We start from the raw sequence: 18,988 nt of genomic DNA, 5'->3' as shown, positions 1-18,988 counted from the left end.
GCAATAGCAATGCAGCAGCCAGTGTGCTCGGGACGTACCTGCCCTCCTCGCCGCCTCCTCCTGCCACTCCCTGAGGACGAGCTGTCACTCGGGTGACGACAGAGGCCCTCTCCCCCCCCCGACACCCCTCCCATGTCGCCGCCCCCAGCCCTGGCCTGCTCCGGTACTGCCTCCCCCGGTCACAATCCCGCCTATACCGGCGCCACCCCCTGTCTCCCTCCCGCCTACTACTTCCACCCTCGGATACTACACGCACACGGCGCGAAGCTGGAGCCGCATTCATATCCCTGTCACACCCGAGCAGCGTGAGCGAGGTGAGAGGACCAGAGCGGGGCTCTGTGCCCTCCTTCCACTGGCCGGGGGCCGCCTGATGCTGTCGGGCGCCCGGGGGAGGGCTGCAGATGGGAGGGGCGCGGCGGGCTGGGGCGCGAGCGCTTTGCCGCCCATTTTAGTCAGTCAGCGGAGTACTAGTAGTAGTAGTAGTAGTGACAGTGGCAGCAGCAGTATTAGTAATCATTACCTTCCCTCAGGCTGTTATTGTAGTGTATGCTCAGTGAGTGTGAGTGGTCATACATGCCTCCTACTAGTAGTGTGTGTAGCCAGCTATATAACCAGTGGCTCTTGTGGAACTACAGCTACCATAATGCCCTGCGGGCGGGTGCCTGACAGTGCTCTCTCTAGCTCCACAACAGCTGCTTCGTCCCAGCAAAGCAGCTGCTTCATCATCTGTTATTACTGCTGCTGGTGAGATGTATTATTTATTATGTGTATCTTTACGGCGCACACATATGCTGCAGCGCTGTACACAGAATAATATAGTCATTCCCATGTAGGTGGTAGCTGATGGACATCACTCCTGACTAACGCTTCGCTTCTGCGCTTCACCTTTCCTAACAGCTATAACCCGGGCTTATATAATTACAGTGTCTGGCGTTAACAACATTTTATTTTTTTTTTTACAGTCTCTTGGCTGTAACCAGTGGTATCGTGATTGTGATAGTCATTCATATACAAACAGAAAAAAAGATTGCGAATTGTATCCAGCATACTGAACAGGGACGGCGGTTAGGCCGACATGCATTGGGTCGACATGAGTTTTTCACAATTTGTTTTTCTTTTTTGACCTTTTTTCATACTTATCGATCCACGTGGACTACAATTGGGAACGGTAACCTGTGCTGAGCGCAGCGGTAGCGTAACGAGGCACGTGTCGCTTGCCATGCGAGGGGTTACGGTGCACTAATTGGGATTCCCTGTCACTTTTCGAAGAAAACGACACAGAAAAAGTAAAAAAAACCATGTCGACCTAATGCTTGTCGACCAAACCTGGTTGACCCAATGTATGTTGACCTAACTCATGTCGACATAATGAACCATACCCACTGAACAGCACTCTGTACGCCAATAGTAAATAACAGGAACTGCATGGGGACTTTCCCAATGTACAGTATATGCATGCGGCTGTGTTACACAGCTGGGTAAACTGCACCCTAACAATCCATTAGTTAGAACGGAATCTGATATGAATGACTAAAGGCTTTACTGGGTCCCCACTGCAGGCAGCGAGGTCTTTACTGCTAACGCCATCTCTGTATGGAGTTACTTTAACTAAAACTTCAGAAAAGGCCACCATACATCAGAAACACATTGCTGCTACTTGCCGATCCCCCGACGGCCCGGCTCGAGGAATCGGGAATATGAAACATGTTTAAAAATCCAGATTCTCCGAAAACAGTTGGGGATTTTTATTTTCCCGATTCCCCAAGGGATCATAGATGGCTTCCAATTGGCATATCCGGTCAGCAGCTTGGCGGTGCTGTTCGATCGGGTCAACGGCCCCATGCAGCATTATTGTATTCCCCATACCTGAGTGTAGGGGAGTGAGGACTAGCAGTAAGTAGTGACCACCCCTTTTTAATCTTCAATAGCCTGTGATAACACCTTTACCTGTGGGAAATGGGAGAAATAGCGGTTATCAATTGTTAAATATAGTCCTGTCACTTGAGATTAAATAAAACGTTGTGAATTATACGGTTAAAAGAAATAAATTATATGGTAGCTACTATTTTGCTTTTACATGTTTGGTCTATTTGTATTATATAGTTTGTTTAAGGTGTAAACAAATGTACGTTTCTGTGCTAAGTCAGTAATACCACATATCGTGTGGGACTTCACTAATTTAGGGGTCTATGGGCCTAATTCAGACCCGATCGCTGCTGCGTGTTTTCGCACAGCGAGCGATCGGGTCTGTACTGCGTATGCACCGCAAAGCGCCGGCGCGTCGGACTTCACCGGGCATCGGTGCATACCGACGGGATGGACGGATCGCAAGGTGACTGACAGGAAGAGGCCGTTTGTGGGTGGCAACTGACCGTTTTCAGGGAGTGTCCGGAGAAACGCAGGCGGGACCAGGTGTTTGGAGGGAGGGTTTGTGATGTCGGCTCCGACCCCGATCATCGCACTGGAATAGTAAGTCCTGGGCTGTGATTGCATCCCTGCACACCGAATTCCCCCTCCCCCTGCTGGCGGCGACTATCTGATCGCAGGGATGAAAAAAACGCATCCTAGCGATCAGTTCTGAATTAGGCCCTATGCACTAAGCCTTGGAGAAAGATAAAGCACCAGCCAATCGGCTCCTAACTGCCATGTTACTGGCTGTGTTTGAAAAATGACAGCAGCTGGTTGGTTGGTACTTTATCTCTGTCCACTTTATCACTCTCCAAGTCTTAGTATGTCAGCCACTACATTTTTGTCACTACTTGGGCTACTTGCTTGAGTTTACCCCTGACCCCACAACGGGTGACTGTTTCCTGCCAGCACCTGTTCATCACCTGCAATATCCACATGTGGGCCACCTACCCCTATTGATTTATTAAGTGGTGTTATTGGGGAGAAGTCTGACACCGCCTCTCACCCATGTATTACTGCGGAGGAGTGTGACAAATCACCCTGTTGATATCGGGGATGCTGTCTACAAGATAGCACGCCGAAACGCTAGGCAATGTATGAACGGTCAGCAATGTATGAACGGTCAGCAGCGCTGACTGGTCCAACACATGCAGCTATCGATATCCCTGACTTCGGCGGCTGCTGGCTCCGGGCTGCACGGGGGGAGATCTCGCGATAGTAGGGTATGCCCAGTATAGCAGGCTGGCGGGAGAGGCACAGCGCATCAGCACTAGGTTAGTGCGCTGTGGGCTTTGGCAGGGATTGCCGAAGGGGGAGTTTAATACATCTCATCGGCGTACCTTTTTACTGCTCCTCAGTAATGAGGTAAAGTGCTATAGTGGCATGTTCTGCATATCAGCCTTCGCACCCACCATCCTGTTCGTTCAGGGGGCCTAATTCAGAGATGTACACTAATGCAGCTGCAAACTGTGACTGTGCAAAAATATGCAAATGCCGAAGCTGACTGGATTTGTGACGCCCACCAGCGGCTTTGCAAGTCCCAGCGGCTGCATGCACAGTTGCTGTGTTGGTCACAGATCATCATCGATTATCAAACTTCCGAGTGGCCCTATGATAGTGCAGCATGGCTGCAGGAACCGGACCCATTGCAGCTGCATATGGGATCGCAGCTGTAGGCTGAGACATGTCCCAAAACCTGTCACAACACGCCTGCATTTTTTCTGCCGCTCTCCGTAACCGCCCCTCAAACGGTCCCTGACTGTCAATCACTTTGCAAATAAATCCTCACCATGACCACCGTCGCAAAACCATGCGCAGTTGGCCGATAATCACTCAAAGGCATAAAAAGTCAGGTTTGCTTCCATTTCTGAATTAGGCCCAGTGTCACATAAGCCTCCCATTTTGCAGAATGCCTGCGTTTGCCCCCATTAGGCTAGCCTGCCAGGGACTCCATCCTGCATTGTATATTCTGGGAACCATGCAAAGTAATTGCAGCATTTAGACATACAGTACTGTACATTATGAAACGCTGTGCCTGTGTAGTAGCCAGCGTATGCTGCAAAACTACCCATTCTAATAGCAGAACATATTCTAACTTTGTGTCTGGAAGGTACAGTTCTTAGATATTGATGCTAAGGGGGCTATTCAGTTGTTTTTTAGGTACCCGACAGGAGCAATTAAATTGTTTTGCCATTCAGCCGCAATCACTGCTGCCGTGGACATTTCCGCTTGCAGCTTCCTTAGGTGGCGAGCAGAAATGTGTGCGAAAAATGTTCTGTTTGGGTGCCCAAATGGGACTTTTCACGTTACAGGAACTTTTTTAGTTGGGTTAAGCTGTCCCGGTGCTTATGGGCGCTAAAGATGCATACTCACCGGGCGTTTTTGCCCAGCGTGTATTCACAGCGATGATCGCTGACATCGCTGGGCTGAAAAGCGCCCAGTGCATACACACTGAGCGCTTTCCCCCCCTGCCCAGCGATGTCAGCGGGGGTGAGCGGCTTTTCATAGCAGGACGTTATGGAAAGCCGCTCACCTCGCCGTTCATCTACTGGTAATACCAGCAGATGAACGGCGGCCGCCAGCGATGAAGCGGGAGCGCTCATCACTTGTTCATACACATTGGGCGGCTTTGAGCTGAAAGCAGCTCAACACACCAAAAGTGATCTGCTTTCAGCTCAAAATCGTCCAGTGTGTTTGGGCCTTTAAAAAGTAATGGGCACCCAATTGGAGCAACAATTGAATTACTTTGATGGGCACCCATTACTTTTGGTGCCCAAAAAAACATTTGAATCTCCTCCTGTTTATCCATGCACATTGGACTATACGGGTTGATTACAGGAAACCGGCGGTCAGGATGAGATTGCATCGATGAATAAGGGAAACCTCCTGGCTGCAAAGGTAGTCGGGCAGCCGTCATTTTCTCCATCGCAGCGGCCATCCCGAAAACGCCCCAATCAGGCAGAGGCGTTTGTATAACTTAAATGCGACCGCATCACCCCCAGTTGCACGCAGCGTCCCCTGAGTCTGCGCACTGTGTCGGAACCCAGGGAGATGTGATCCCATCTGCTGCTGCTGGAAGAGGACCATAATCAGTACAATTGTATGATTGATTACAAATCTTTTCATTTTCAGATATTGTCAAACATGCAGAAATACAGAAATATGAGCAATGAGGAAATCATTAAGAGCTTAAAGAAATATGGCCTATCACATGGACCTGTAGTTGGTATGTTGACTTATCCAAAATATATTGCATTTTATTCCATCACTCATCATGAAATGAAATGAAAATCTCTCTATATATATATATATATATATATATATATATATATATATATATATATATATATATATATATATATATATATATATATATATATATATATATATATATATATATATATATATATATATATATATAGTAAAAAAGGAGATTTACTCACTGATTGACTCATCACAAAATCTCTTAAACCACAAGGCTTACAATCTTGAAACTTGGCCTTAGGTCCGAGGTGCTTGCTAAGAACCGGTCTTACAAATGTCACTGCCCATCCACGGAAATATATATATACATAACTCCGGAATGCCTGCAGCAATTTACACCAAACTTGGTACACATATGATTTACAATCTGGGAACAAACACTGTGGGGCAAAGGCGTAGCTACCATAGGTGCGGGCAGTGTAGCTGCTATGGGGCCAAGAGCTGAGAGGAGCCACCTTCCCTGTCACAGTTACATGTGACATATATTTTCCACCATTAGAGATACATAGTGTACTTACAAACGTTTGCAAATATCTACTTTTGGCCCCTGGACCTTCTCTTTGTAATGTGGTTCAAAATGAACTGGAGGGCACTATGTTTTGCAAAATATGAACTGTGGCACTCTAATGTGGCATAATATGAACTGGGGACACTGTTATAATGTGAATTGGGGGTACTGTGTGGCATAATGTGTACTGACAGCCCTACACTATGGTATAATGCGAATTGGAGCACTTCTATGGTTCATAAAATAACTAAAGCACTACTATGGTCCAGAATATATACTAGGACTTTACTATGGGGTATAAAATGAACACCTGCTATGGAGAAGTGTTTCTCTAGAAGCATTTGGATAGGGGTCCCTACAAAATGTTGCTATGTGGCCCACAAAGTTCTGGCTACGCCCCTGCCGTGGGAGTAACAGACCCCTAGCATCCCTGGGGGTGAGGCAGCAGCACAGAGTATTTCAGCAAACAGCATAACTCTGGAATACCTGGAGCAATTTGCACCAAACTTGGTACACATATGGTTTACACTCTGGGAACAAACACTGTGGGGGTAACACAGCCCTAGCACCCCTAAGGGTGGGATAGCAGCACAGATTATATCAGGACATGCATGATATGTCAGTGATGACAGGGCCTCGTGTGGCAGTGACATGATGTGAGGAGGGGAATCGAGTTAGCAGGAAGCCACACGCTGAGAGTTATATAGTGGGAGGAGCAGTGTCCCCCAGCAGCACAGAGTATATCAGGACATGCATGATATGTCAGGCAGGGCAGGGCTGCATGTGACAGGGCCAGTGACATGATGTCAGGAGGGGAATGGTGGTAGCACGAACCCACACACTGAGAGTTATATAGTGGAAGTAGCACGGTCCCCCTGCAGCACAGAGTATATCAGGAGATGCATAATGTGCTACGCTATATAATAAACTGCAAAAAAATCGATAATTTCACAGGTGCACTGACATGATGTGAGGAGGGGAATGGAGGCAGCAGGAAGCCACAGACTGAGAGTTGTATATCGGGAAGAGTAGGGTCCCTTGGGAGACCAAAAAGGGTTCCGGCCACTACACAAAGTGGGTTACGGAAGCAAGATATGCCTATATACTAGATCTCCAACCAACGTAAATTAACAAACAACTATCATTCTAATTTACCATCCTCATCCCGTAGCAAAGGACAGGTATTCTGCTAGTATTTTATATAGCAGATTATTCAGTGTAAAGCCAATTTTGACAATTACCATATTCTTAAAACACTGTTGGTAATATTATTTTTTGTTGTTGACATATTCCCTGTCTTGTCTTGTTGTTGGTGTCATTAAAAAGCTTTTATGAAAGTAGGGTAAAAATGTATTTATAATTGAGGCATCTGTTTCAGCACAGATCCTTCCTATTGGTTCAGTTGCAGTACTCTCATTCAAAGGTATTATCATTGGCAGTATGTTATTCCTAGCCCTTTGCTACTTGAATGTCAAAATATGCCATCAATTCAACACAACAGTAGCACAATATTTGCAGCTATGCCAGTAATTCTGATCAAAGTACCCTCAAAACGGGAAGAGCGGTAAGTCTTCCCCATAGTGCAGAGGTTCCCAAACTGTGTGCCGTGGCTCCCTGGGGTGCCTCGGGACACTTGCAGGGGTGCCCTGGGTTGGTGGTCCAGGACCAATTCAAATTATTCATGGTCAATATAATAGGCAAAACCAGTGCTGGTGGCTGCTAGTCATAAAATATGTGGCCAAACAGAAGCAAATCTTGTCCCTCACCACACAACTGACCCTAAGGATGACATATAAACGTGATTTACTAAATGTAATATTTCTTTCTAAATTTCTCAATAAGAAATTTTTGGCCTAGGGGTGCCGTGAAGAAAATTCTGATATTCTAGGGCGCCGTGATTCAAAAAAGTTTGGAAACCACTGCCATAGTGTGTTTATCCTATAGTCACTTGGGGAACAGTATAGACCTTGAGATGGTCATTATTGACTAGGACTCTGTAATAAAGGGATGCATCTTGTTTCTGCCACTCATGCATTAGCCATGAGGACAGCTTGAAACTGTTATTAACATTTATTTCTCTGACGTCCTAGTGGATGCTGGGAACTCCGTAAGGACCATGGGGAATAGCGGGCTCCGAAGGAGGCTGGGCACTCTAGAAAGATTTATGACTACCTGGTGTGCACTGGCTCCTCCCACTATGACCCTCCTTCAAGCCTCAGTTAGATTTCGTGCCCGGCCGAGGTTGGATGCACACTAGGGGCTCTCCTGAGCCCTTAGAAAGAAAGTATAGTTTAGGTTTTTTATTTTCAGTGAGACCTGCTGGCAACAGGCTCACTGCAGCGAGGGACTAAGGGGAGAAGAAGCGAACTCGCCTGCTTGCAGCCGGATTGGGCTTCTTAGGCTACTGGACACCATTAGCTCCAGAGGGATCGACCGCAGGCCCAGTCCTTGGTGTTCGGTCCCGGAGCCGCGCCGCCGTCCCCCTTACAGAGCCAGAAGCAAGAAGAGGTCCGGAAAAACGGCGGCAGAAGACATCAGTCTTCACCAAGGTAGCGCACAGCACTGCAGCTGTGCGCCATTGCTCCTCATGCACATGTTATGATTCCAGCACTCTGGTCTGAGGAGGTCCTTTTGCAAGGACCGGAGCACTGGAACGTAATGCTGGGGAAGGAAGCGGGAATAGAAAGTAGCCCCTGGCGCCCTAACTCCGTTGTCTCGCCCGTGCTGTCAGAAATCCCCTGCGAGACTATGGTTGCTTGAGCCCATGGCAGCCGCGTTTGAAGGGCGGATTATGTCTGCCCAACTCCGATGCCCCCTCAGGTCTTAATGGGAGACAAAGGGAAATCCGAGACAGGGTGATAACAAGGGGCCCTCTGACTAAACAACCAGGCCAGGGGCTACAAGCTAACTGACAAAAGCTGAGGTATAAGCGGAAACCCGCCAGGGAAAAGGACAACCAAAATCCACTAGTCCGTTACTCCTACCCAGCACCGCTGGATACCAGAGTGGATCTGTGGGAGCGGAATCCTCCGCAAAAGCTCCGAAACACAAATAATAAATAATAAATGATAAAGCGGCCAAGCCGCAGCACACGGCTACGCCGTGACTCACGAACACCACTGGATGTTCAAAGGTGCTCAGTCAGGACTCCAGGAACAGATGACGACTTCCGAGTACAGGACAACTGAGAACAGGAACGACCGGATACAGCAGGACTGGAAACACTCTCAGCAAACAGATACAGCATGCAAGAAGCTATTACCGGCGTCTGTGAGAAGCCCAGGAAGTGCATTTAACAGGGAGTCCTCCAATCAGCTGTTTAGAGGCTGATTGGATTAGATGCCATACAGCTGCCTAGCTGCATGGCCAGGAAACAGGTGTCCTATTAATTAAAATGGACCCAGCAACGGGGAACGCGGTCCGTCAGTGGCGTCCCCGTTGCTAGGGTCCGTGCGGCTCCGTGCGCCCGGCGTCTAGCGTTGCCAGGGAGCCGGCGGCTGTACGCGCACGGCGTCCCTGGTTGATAGGCGCCGGGCCGCACCGACGAGCGGACCCCGGCGCCTAACAGCACACTTCACACTCCGGTCACTGAGGGTGCAGGGCGCTTGGGGGGGGCGCCCTGAGCAGCAATAAAAAACACCTTGGCTGGCAAAATACCACAATATATAGCCTCAGAGGCTATATATGTGGTAAATACCCCTGCCAGAATCCAGGAAAAAGCGGGAGAATAGGCCGCGGAAAAGGGGCGGAGCTATCTCCCTCAGACACACTGGCGCCATTTCTCCTTCACAGATCCGCTGGAAGGAAGCTCCCTGGCTCTCCCCTGCAGTCTACACTTCAGAACAGGGTAAAAACAGAGAGGGGGGGCACTAAATTTAGGCGCAATATATATAATATAAAAAGCAGCTATAGGGGACATAACTCGGTTAGTCCCTGCATTGTATAGCGCTCTGGTGTGTGCTGGCATACTCTCACTCTGTCCCCCCAAAGGGCTTTTGTGGGTCCTGTCCTCATTCGGAGCATTCCTTGTGTGTGTGCGGTGTGTCGGTACGGCTGTGTCGACATGTTTGATGAGGATAATGATGTGGAGGCGGAGCAGATGCCTTTAGAAGGGATGTCACCCCCTGCGGGGCAGACACCTGAGTGGATGGGCTTATGGAAAGTAATGAGTGCACGTCTAGACTCCTTATATAAGAAAATCGACGACATGCCAAATGTGGGACAGCCGACTTCTCAGCTCGTGCCTGCCCAGGCGTCGCATGGGTCGTCAGGGGCTCTAAAACGCCCGCTACCTCAAGCAGACCCAGATGTCGACACTGATACTGACACCAGTGTCGACGACGATGAGTCTAACCTGATGCCCACTAAGGCCATTCACTGCATGATTGAGGCAATGAAAGAGGTGTTACACATTTCTGATATAAATACAGGTACCACTAAAAAGGGTATTATGTTTGGGGAGAAAAAACTACCTGTAGTTTCTCTAACGTCCTAAGTGGATGCTGGGGACTCCGTAAGGACCATGGGGAATAGCGGCTCCGCAGGAGACTGGGCACATCTAAAGAAAGCTTTAGGACTATCTGGTGTGCACTGGCTCCTCCCCCTATGACCCTCCTCCAAGCCTCAGTTAAATCTCTGTGCCCGAACGAGAAGGGTGCACACTAGGGGCTCTCCTGAGCTTCTTAGTGAAAGTTTTAGTTTAGGTTTTTTATTTTCAGTGAGACCTGCTGGCAACAGGCTCACTGCATCGAGGGACTAAGGGGAGAAGAAGCGAACTCACCTGCGTGCAGAGTGGATTGGGCTTCTTAGGCTACTGGACATTAGCTCCAGAGGGACGATCACAGGCCCAGCTTGGATGGGTCCCAGAGCCGCGCCGCCGGCCCCCTTACAGAGCCAGAAGGCAGAAGAGGTCCGGAAAATCGGCGGCAGAAGACGTCCTGTCTTCAACAAGGTAGCGCACAGCACTGCAGCTGTGCGCCATTGCTCTCAGCACACTTCACACTCCGGTCACTGAGGGTGCAGGGCGCTGGGGGGGGGCGCCCTGAGACGCAATAAAAACACCTTGGATGGCAAAAAATGCATCACATATAGCTCCTGGGCTATATGGATGCATTTAACCCCTGCCAGAATCCATAAAAAAGCAGGAGAAAAGTCTGCGAAAAAGGGGCGGAGCCTATCTCAGCACACTGGCGCCATTTTCCCTCACAGCTCCGTTGGAGGGAAGCTCCCTGGCTCTCCCCTGCAGTCACTACACTACAGAAAGGGTTAAAAAAGAGAGGGGGGCACTAATTAGGCACAGTATTAACTATACAGCAGCTATAAGGGGAAAAACACTTTTATATAAGGTTATCCCTGTATATATATAGCGCTCTGGTGTGTGCTGGCAAACTCTCCCTCTGTCTCCCCAAAGGGCTAGTGGGGTCCTGTCCTCTATCAGAGCATTCCCTGTGTGTGTGCTGTATGTCGGTACTTTTGTGTCGACATGTATGAGGAGAAAAATGATGTGGAGACGGAGCAGATTGCCTGTAATAGTGATGTCACCCCCTAGGGGGTCGACACCTGAGTGGATGAACTGTTGGAAATTACGTGACAGTGTCAGCTCTGTATAAAAGACAGTGGTTGACATGAGACAGCCGGCTACTCAGCTTGTGCCTGTCCAGACGTCTCATAGGCCGCCAGGGGCTCTAAAGCGCCCGTTACCTCAGATGGCAGATATAGACGCTGACACAGATACTGACTCCAGTGTCGACGGTGAAGAGACAAATGTGACTTCCAGTAGGGCCACACGTTACATGATTGAGGCAATGAAAAATGTTTTACACATTTCTGATAATACGAGTACCACCAAAAAGGGGTATTATGTTCGGTGAGGAAAAACTACCTGTAGTTTTCCTGAATCTGAGAAATTAAATGAGGTGTGTGATGATGCGTGGGTTTCCCCCGATAACAACTGATAATTTCTAAAATGTTATTGGCATTATATCCTTTCCCGCCAGAGGTTAGGGTGCGTTGGGAAACACCCCCTAGGGTGGATAAAGCGCTCACACGCTTGTAAGGGCTCTACCCTCTCCTGAGATGGCCGCCCTTAAGGATCCTGCTGATAGAAAGCAGGAGGGTATCCTAAAATGTATTTACACACATACTGGTGTTATACTGCGACCAGCAATCGCCTCAGCCTGGATGTGCAGTGCTGGGTTGGCGTGGTCGGATTCCCTGACTGAAAATATTGATACCCTAGATAGGGACAGTATATTTTTGCCTATAGAGCATTTAAAAGATGCATTTCTATACATGCGTGATGCACAGCGGAATATTTGCCGACTGGCATCAAGTCTAAGTGCGTTGTCCATTTCTACCAGTAGAGGGTTATGGACACGTCAGTGGTCAGGTGATGCGTATTCCAAACGGCATTTGGAAGTATTGCCTTATTAAGGGGAGGAGTTATTTGGGGTCGCTCTTTCAGACCTGGTGGCCACGGCAACAGCTGGGTAATCCACGTTTGTACCCCAGGTCGCCTCTCAACATGAGAAGACGCCGTATTATCAGGCGCAGTCTTTTCATGGACAAGCAGGCAAAAGGTTCCTCATTTCTGCCCCGTGACAGAGGGAGAGGAAAAAGGCTGCAGAAATCAGCCAGTTCCCAGGAACAGAAACCCTCTCCCGCCTCTGCCAAGCCCTCAGTATACGCTGGGGCTTTACAAGCAGAATCAGGCACGGTGGGGGGCCCGTCTCAATGAATTTCAGCGCGCAGTGGGCTCACTCGCAAGTAGACCCCTGGATCCTTCAGGTGATATCTCAGGGGTACAAATTAGAATTCGAGACGTCTCCCCCTCGCCGTTTCCTAAAGTCGGCTTTACCGATGTCTCCTTCTGACAGGGAGACAGTTTTGGAAGCCATTCACAAGCTGTATTCCCAGCAGGTGATAATCAAGATACCCCTCCTGCAACAGGGAACGGGGTATTATTCCACACTGTTGTGGTACCGAAGCCGGACGGCTCGGTGAGACCGATTCTAAATCTAAAATCTTTAAACACTTACATACAGAGGTTCAAATTCAAGATTGAGTCACTCAGAGCAGTGATTGCGAACCTGGAAGAAGGGGACTACATGATGCCTCGGGACATCAGGGATGCTTACCTTCATGTCAAAATTTACCCTTCTCACCAAGGGTACCTCAGGTTTATGGTACAGAACTGTCACTATCAGTTCAGACGCTGCCGTATGGATGGTCCACGGCACCCCGGGTCTTTACCAAGGTAATGGCCGAAATAATGATATTCCTTCGAAGGAAGGGAATTTTAGTTATCCCTTACTTGGACAATTCCCTGATAAGGCTAAGATCCAGGGAACAGTTGGAGGTCGGTGTAGCACTATCTCAGGTAGTGTTGCGGCAGCACGATTGGATTCTTAATATTCCAAAATCGCAGCTGGTTCCGACGACTTATCTTCTGTTCCTAGGGATGATCCTGGACACAGTCCAGAAAAAGGTGTTTCTCCCGGAGGAGAAAGCCAGGGAGTTATCCGAGCTAGTCAGGAACCTCCTAAAACCGAGCCAAGTCTCAGTGCATCAATGCACAAGGGTTCTGGGTAAAATGGTGGCTTCCTACGAAGCAATCCCATTCGGCAGATTCCACGCAAGAACTTTCCAGTGGGACCTGCTGGACAAATGGTCCGGGTCGCATCTTCAGATGCATCAGCGGATAACCCTGTCACCAAGGACAAGGGTGTCCCTCCTGTGGTGGTTGCAGAGTGCTCATCTTCTAGAGGGCCGCAGATTCGGCATTCAGGACTGGGTCCTGGTGACCACGGATGCCAGCCTGCGAGGCTGGGGAGCAGTCACACAGGGAAGGAATATCCAGTGCTTATGGTCAAGCCTGGAGACATCACTTCACAAAAATATCCTGAAGCTAAGGGACATTTACAATGCTCTAAGCTTAGCAAGACCTCTGCTTCAAGGTCAGCCGGTGTTGATCCAGTCGGACAACATCACGGCAGTCACCCACGTAAACAGACAGGGTGGCACAAGAAGCAGGAGGGCAATGGCAGAAGCTGCAAGGATTCTTCGCTGGGCGGAAAATCATGTGATAGCACTGTCAGCAGTATTCATTCCGGGAGTGGACAACTGGGAAGCAGACTTCCTCAGCACGACCTCCACCCGGGAGAGTGGGGACTTCACCCAGAAGTCTTCCACTTGTTTATAAACCGTTGGGAAAAACTCGACAGGTATTGCGCCAGGTCAAGGGACCCTCAGGCAATAGCTGTAGACGCTCTGGTAACACCGTGGGTGTACCAGTCAGTGTATGTGTTCCCTCCTCTGCCTCTCATACCCAAGGTACTGAGATTGATAAGATGGAGAGGAGTAAGCACTATATTCGTGGCTCCGGATTGGCCAAGAAGGACTTGGTAACCGGAACTTCAAGAGATGCTCACGGAGGATCCGTGGCCTCTACCTCTAAGAAGGGACCTGCTCCAGCAAGAACCCTGTCTGTTCCAAGACTTACCGCGGCTGCGTTTGACGGCTTGGCGGTTGAACGCCGGATCCTGAAGGAAAAACGGCATTCCGGATTAAGTCATCTCTATCCTGATCAAAGCCAGGAAGGATGTAACCGAAAAACATTATCACCGCATTTGGCGAAAATATGTTGCGTGGTGCGAGGCCAGTAGGCCCGACGGAGGAAATTCAACTGGGTCGATTCCTACATTTCCTGCAAACAGGAGTGTCTATGGGCCTGAAATTGGGGTCCATTAAGGTTCAAATTTCGGCCCTGTCAATTTTCTTCCAAAAAGAACTAGCTTCAGTCCCTGAAGTTCAGACGTTTGTAAAAGGGGTACTGCATATACAGCCTCCTTTTGTGCCTCCAGTGGCACTTTGGGATCTCACTGTAGTTTTGGGTTCCAAAAGTCACATTGGTTTGAACCACTTAAATCTGTGGAGTTAAAATATCTCACATGGAAAGTGGTCATGCTGTTGGCCCTGGCCTGGGCCAGGCGCGTGTCAGTATTGGCGGCTTTATCCTGAAAAAGCCCTTATCTGATTTTCCATTCGGACAGGGCGGAATTGAGGACTCGTCCTCATTTTCTCCCTAAGGTGTTTTCAGCGTTTCACCTGAACCAACCTATTTGTGGTGCCTGCGGCTACTAGGGACTTGGAGGACTCCAAGTTGCTAGACGTTGTCAGGGCCCTGAAAATATGTTTCCAGGACGGCTGGAGTCAGGAAATCTGACTCGCTGTTTATCCTGTATGCACCCAACAAGCTGGGTGCTCCTGCTTCTAAGCAGACTATTGCTCGTTGGATTTGTAGTACAATTCAGCTTGCACATTCTGTGGCAGGCCTGCCACAGCCAAAAATCTGTAAATGCCCACTCCACAAGGAAGGTGGGCTCATCTTGGGCGGCTGCCCGAGGGGTCTCGGCTTTACAACTTTGCCGAGCAGCTACTTGGTCAGGAGCAAATACGTTTGTAAAATTCTACAAAATTGATATCCTGGCTGAGGAGGACCTGGAGTTCTCTCATTTGGTGCTGCAGAGTCATCCGCACTCTCCCGCCCGTTTGGGAGCTTTGGTATAATCCCCATGGTCCTTACGGAGTCCCCAGCATCCACTTAGGACGTTAGAGAAAATAAGAATTTACTTACCGATAATTCTATTTCTCATAGTCCGTAGTGGATGCTGGGCGCCCATCCCAAGTGCGGATTGTCTGCAATACTGGTACATAGTTATTGTTACCAAAAAATCGGGTTATTGCTGTAGTGAGCCATCTTTTCTAGAGGCTCCTCTGTTATCATGCTGTTAACTGGGTTCAGATCACAAGTTGTACGGTGTGATTGGTGTGGCTGGTATGAGTCTTACCCGGGATTCAAAATCCTTCCTTATTGTGTACGCTCGTCCGGGCACAGTATCCTAACTGAGGCTTGGAGGAGGGTCATAGGGGGAGGAGCCAGTGCACACCAGATAGTCCTAAAGCTTTCTTTAGATGTGCCCAGTCTCCTGCGGAGCCGCTATTCCCCATGGTCCTTACGGAGTCCCCAGCATCCACTACGGACTATGAGAAATAGAATTATCGGTAAGTAAATTCTTATTTTTTCCCCCGTCAGAGGAATTAAATGAAGTGTGTGAAGAAGCGTGGGCTTTCCCTGATAAAAAATTGCTAATTCCTAAGAAGGTACTAATGGCGTTCCCTTTCCCGCCAGAGGATAGGTCACGTTGGGAAACACCTCCTAGGGTGGATAAAGCGCTCACACGTTTGTCTAAAAAGGTGGCACTACCGTCTCCGGATACGGCCGCCCTCAAGGAACCTGCTGATAGAAAGCAGGAGGCGATCCTGAAGTCTGTGTATATACACACACAGGCATTATACTTAGGCCAGCTATTGCGTCAGCTTGGATGTGCAGTGCTGCCGCTGCGTGGTCAGATAAACTGTCAGAAAATATTGACACATTAGACAGAGACACGATCCTGTTAACCATAGACCATATAAAAGACTCAGTCTTATATATGAGAGATGCACAGAGGGAAATCTGCCGACTGGCATCTAAAGTAAGTGCATTGTCCATTTCTGCTAGGAGAGGCTTATGGACTCGCCAGTGGACAGGAGATGCAGATTCAAAAAAGCACATGGAAGTGTTACCATATAAGGGTGAGGAATTATTTGGGGATGGTCTCTCGGACCTAGTTTCCACAGCAACGTCTGGGAAGTCAGCGTTTTTACCCCATGTCCCCTCACAGCCTAAGAAGGCGCCGTTTTATCAGGTTCAGTCCTTTCGGACCCAGAAAAACAGGCGTGGAAAAGGCGGGTCCTTTCTGTCCAGAGGCAGAGGTAGGGGAAAAAGGCTGCAACAAACAGCAGGTTCCCAGGAGCAAAAGTCCTCCCCCGCTTCTTCGTCCAAGTCCGCCGCATGACGGTGGGGCTCCACAGGCGGAGCCTGGTACGGTGGGGGGTCGCCTCAAAAATTTCAGCGATCAGTGGGTTCGCTAACAGGTGGATCCCTGGATCCTGCAAATAGTATCTCAGGGGTACAAGCTGGAATTCGAGGCGTCCCCACCCCACCGGTTCCTAAAATCTGCCTTGCCGATTGCTCCCTCAGACAGGAAGGCGGTGCTAGCGGCAATTCACAAGCTGTATTCCCAGCAGGTGATAATCAAGGTACCCCTACTTCAACAAAGCCGGGGTTATTATTCCACACTATTTGTGTTACCGAAGCCGGACGGTTCGGTGAGACCCATTCTAAATTTGAAATCCTTGAACACGTACATAAAGAAATTCAAGTTCAAGATGGAATCGCTCAGGGCGGTTATTGCAAGCCTGGACGAGGGGGATTACATGGTATCCCTGGACATCAAGGATGCTTACTTGCATGTCCCCATTTACCATCCTCACCAGGAGTACCTCAGATTTGTGGTACAGGATTGCCATTACCAATTCCAGACGCTGCCGTTTGGACGGTCCACGGCACCGAGGGTATTCACCAAGGTTATGGCGGAAATGATGATACTCCTTCGAAGAAAGGGTGTTTTAATTATCCCGTACTTGGACGATCTCCTAATAAAAGCGAGGTCCAAGGAACAGTTGTTGGTGGGAGTAGCACTATCTCAGGAGGTGCTGCACCAGCACGGCTGGATTCTGAATATCCAAAAGTCACAGCTGGTTCCGACGACACGGCTACTGTTCCTGGGTATGATTCTGGATACAGTCCAGAAGAAAGTGTTTCTCCCGGAGGAGAAAGCCAGGGAGTTGTCATCTCTAGTCAGAGACCTCCTGAAACCATAACAGGTATCAGTGCATCGCTGCACGCGGGTCCTGGGAAAGATGGTGGCTTCTTACGAAGCAATTCCCTTCGGCAGGTTCCATGCCAGAATCTTTCAGTGGGACCTGTTGGACCAGTGGTCCGGATCGCATCTTCAGATGCAACGCTTGATAACCCTGTCTCCAAGAACCAGGGTGTCTCTACTGTGGTGGCTGCAGAGTGCCCATCTTCTAGAGGGCCGCAGATTCGGCATACAGGACTGGGTCCTGGTGACCACGGATGCCAGCCTTCGAGGCTGGGGGGCAGTCACACAGGGAAGAAACTTCCAAGGACTATGGTCGAGTCAGGAGACTTCCCTTCACATAAATATTCTGGAACTAAGGGCCATCTACAATGCCCTAAGTCAAGCAAAATCCCTGCTCCTACACCAGCCGGTACTGATCCAGTCAGACAACATCACGGCAGTCGCCCATGTAAATCGACAGGGCGGCACAAGAAGCAGGATGGCGATGGCAGAAGCCACAAAAATTCTCCGATGGGCGGAGAATCATGTACTAGCACTGTCAGCAGTGTTCATTCCGGGAGTGGACAACTGGGAAGCAGACTTCCTCAGCAGACACGACCTCCACCTGGGAGAGTGGGGACTTCATCCAGAAGTCTTTCAGATGCTGGTAAACCGTTGGGAAAAACCACAGGTGGACATGATGGCATCCCGCCTCAACAAAAAGTTAAAAAGATATTGCGCCAGGTCAAGGGACCCTCAGGCGGTAGCTGTGGACGCTCTAGTGACACTGTGGGTGTACCAGTCGGTTTATGTGTTCCCTCCTCTGCCTCTCATACCAAAGGTATTGAGAATAATAAGAAAGAGAGGAGTAAACACCATTCTCGTGGTTCCGGATTGGCCAAGACGAGCGTGGTACCCGGAACTTCAAGAGATGCTCTCAGAGGACCCGTGGCCTCTACCGCTCAGACAGGACCTGCTACAGCAGGGGCCCTGTCTGTTCCAAGACTTACCGCGGCTGCGTTTGACGGCATGGCGGTTGAACACCGGATCCTAAAGGAAAAGGGTATTCCGGAAGAAGTCATTCCTACGCTTATTAAGGCCAGGAAAGATGTTACGGCAAAGCATTATCACCGCATGTGGCGGAAATATGTTGCATGGTGCGAGGCCAAAAAGGCCCCAACAGAGGAATTTCAACTAGGTCGATTTCTGCATTTCCTGCAAGCAGGAGTGAATATGGGCCTAAAACTAGGCTCCATTAAAGTACAGATCTCGGCTCTGTCGATTTTCTTTCAAAAAGAACTAGCTTCAGTACCTGAAGTTCAGACATTTGTGAAAGGAGTGCTGCATATTCAGCCCCCATTTGTGCCTCCTGTGGCACCTTGGGATCTCAACGTGATGTTGAGCTTCTTAAAATCACATTGGTTTGAGCCACTAAAAACCGTGGATCTGAAATATCTCACTTGGAAAGTGGTCATGTTATTGGCCTTGGCTTCAGCCAGGCGAGTGTCAGAATTGGCGGCTTTGTCATGTAAAAGCCCTTATCTGATTTTCCATATGGATA

General features: G+C 49.2%; 1 protein-coding gene across 1 annotated transcript in view; it reads left to right on the top strand.

The window, feature by feature from the left end:
- Positions 1 to 231: 231 nt before the first annotated feature.
- Positions 232 to 18,988, top strand: part of EMD (emerin) — a 145,840-nt gene continuing 127,083 nt past the window's right edge. Inside the window, exons 1-2 of the mRNA XM_063936401.1 lie at positions 232 to 314; positions 5,041 to 5,134. Coding sequence (XP_063792471.1) covers positions 5,053 to 5,134 — 82 coding nt within the window. The 5' untranslated portion in view covers positions 232 to 314; positions 5,041 to 5,052. The remainder of the gene's footprint in view (positions 315 to 5,040; positions 5,135 to 18,988) is intronic.

Source organism: Pseudophryne corroboree, chromosome 8 (assembly GCF_028390025.1).
Source record: "Pseudophryne corroboree isolate aPseCor3 chromosome 8, aPseCor3.hap2, whole genome shotgun sequence".
In the NCBI taxonomy this organism is placed as follows: Eukaryota; Metazoa; Chordata; class Amphibia; order Anura; family Myobatrachidae; genus Pseudophryne; species Pseudophryne corroboree.
The sequence above is the reverse complement of the archived record's forward strand: the minus strand, read 5'-3'. Positions and strand labels throughout refer to the sequence as shown.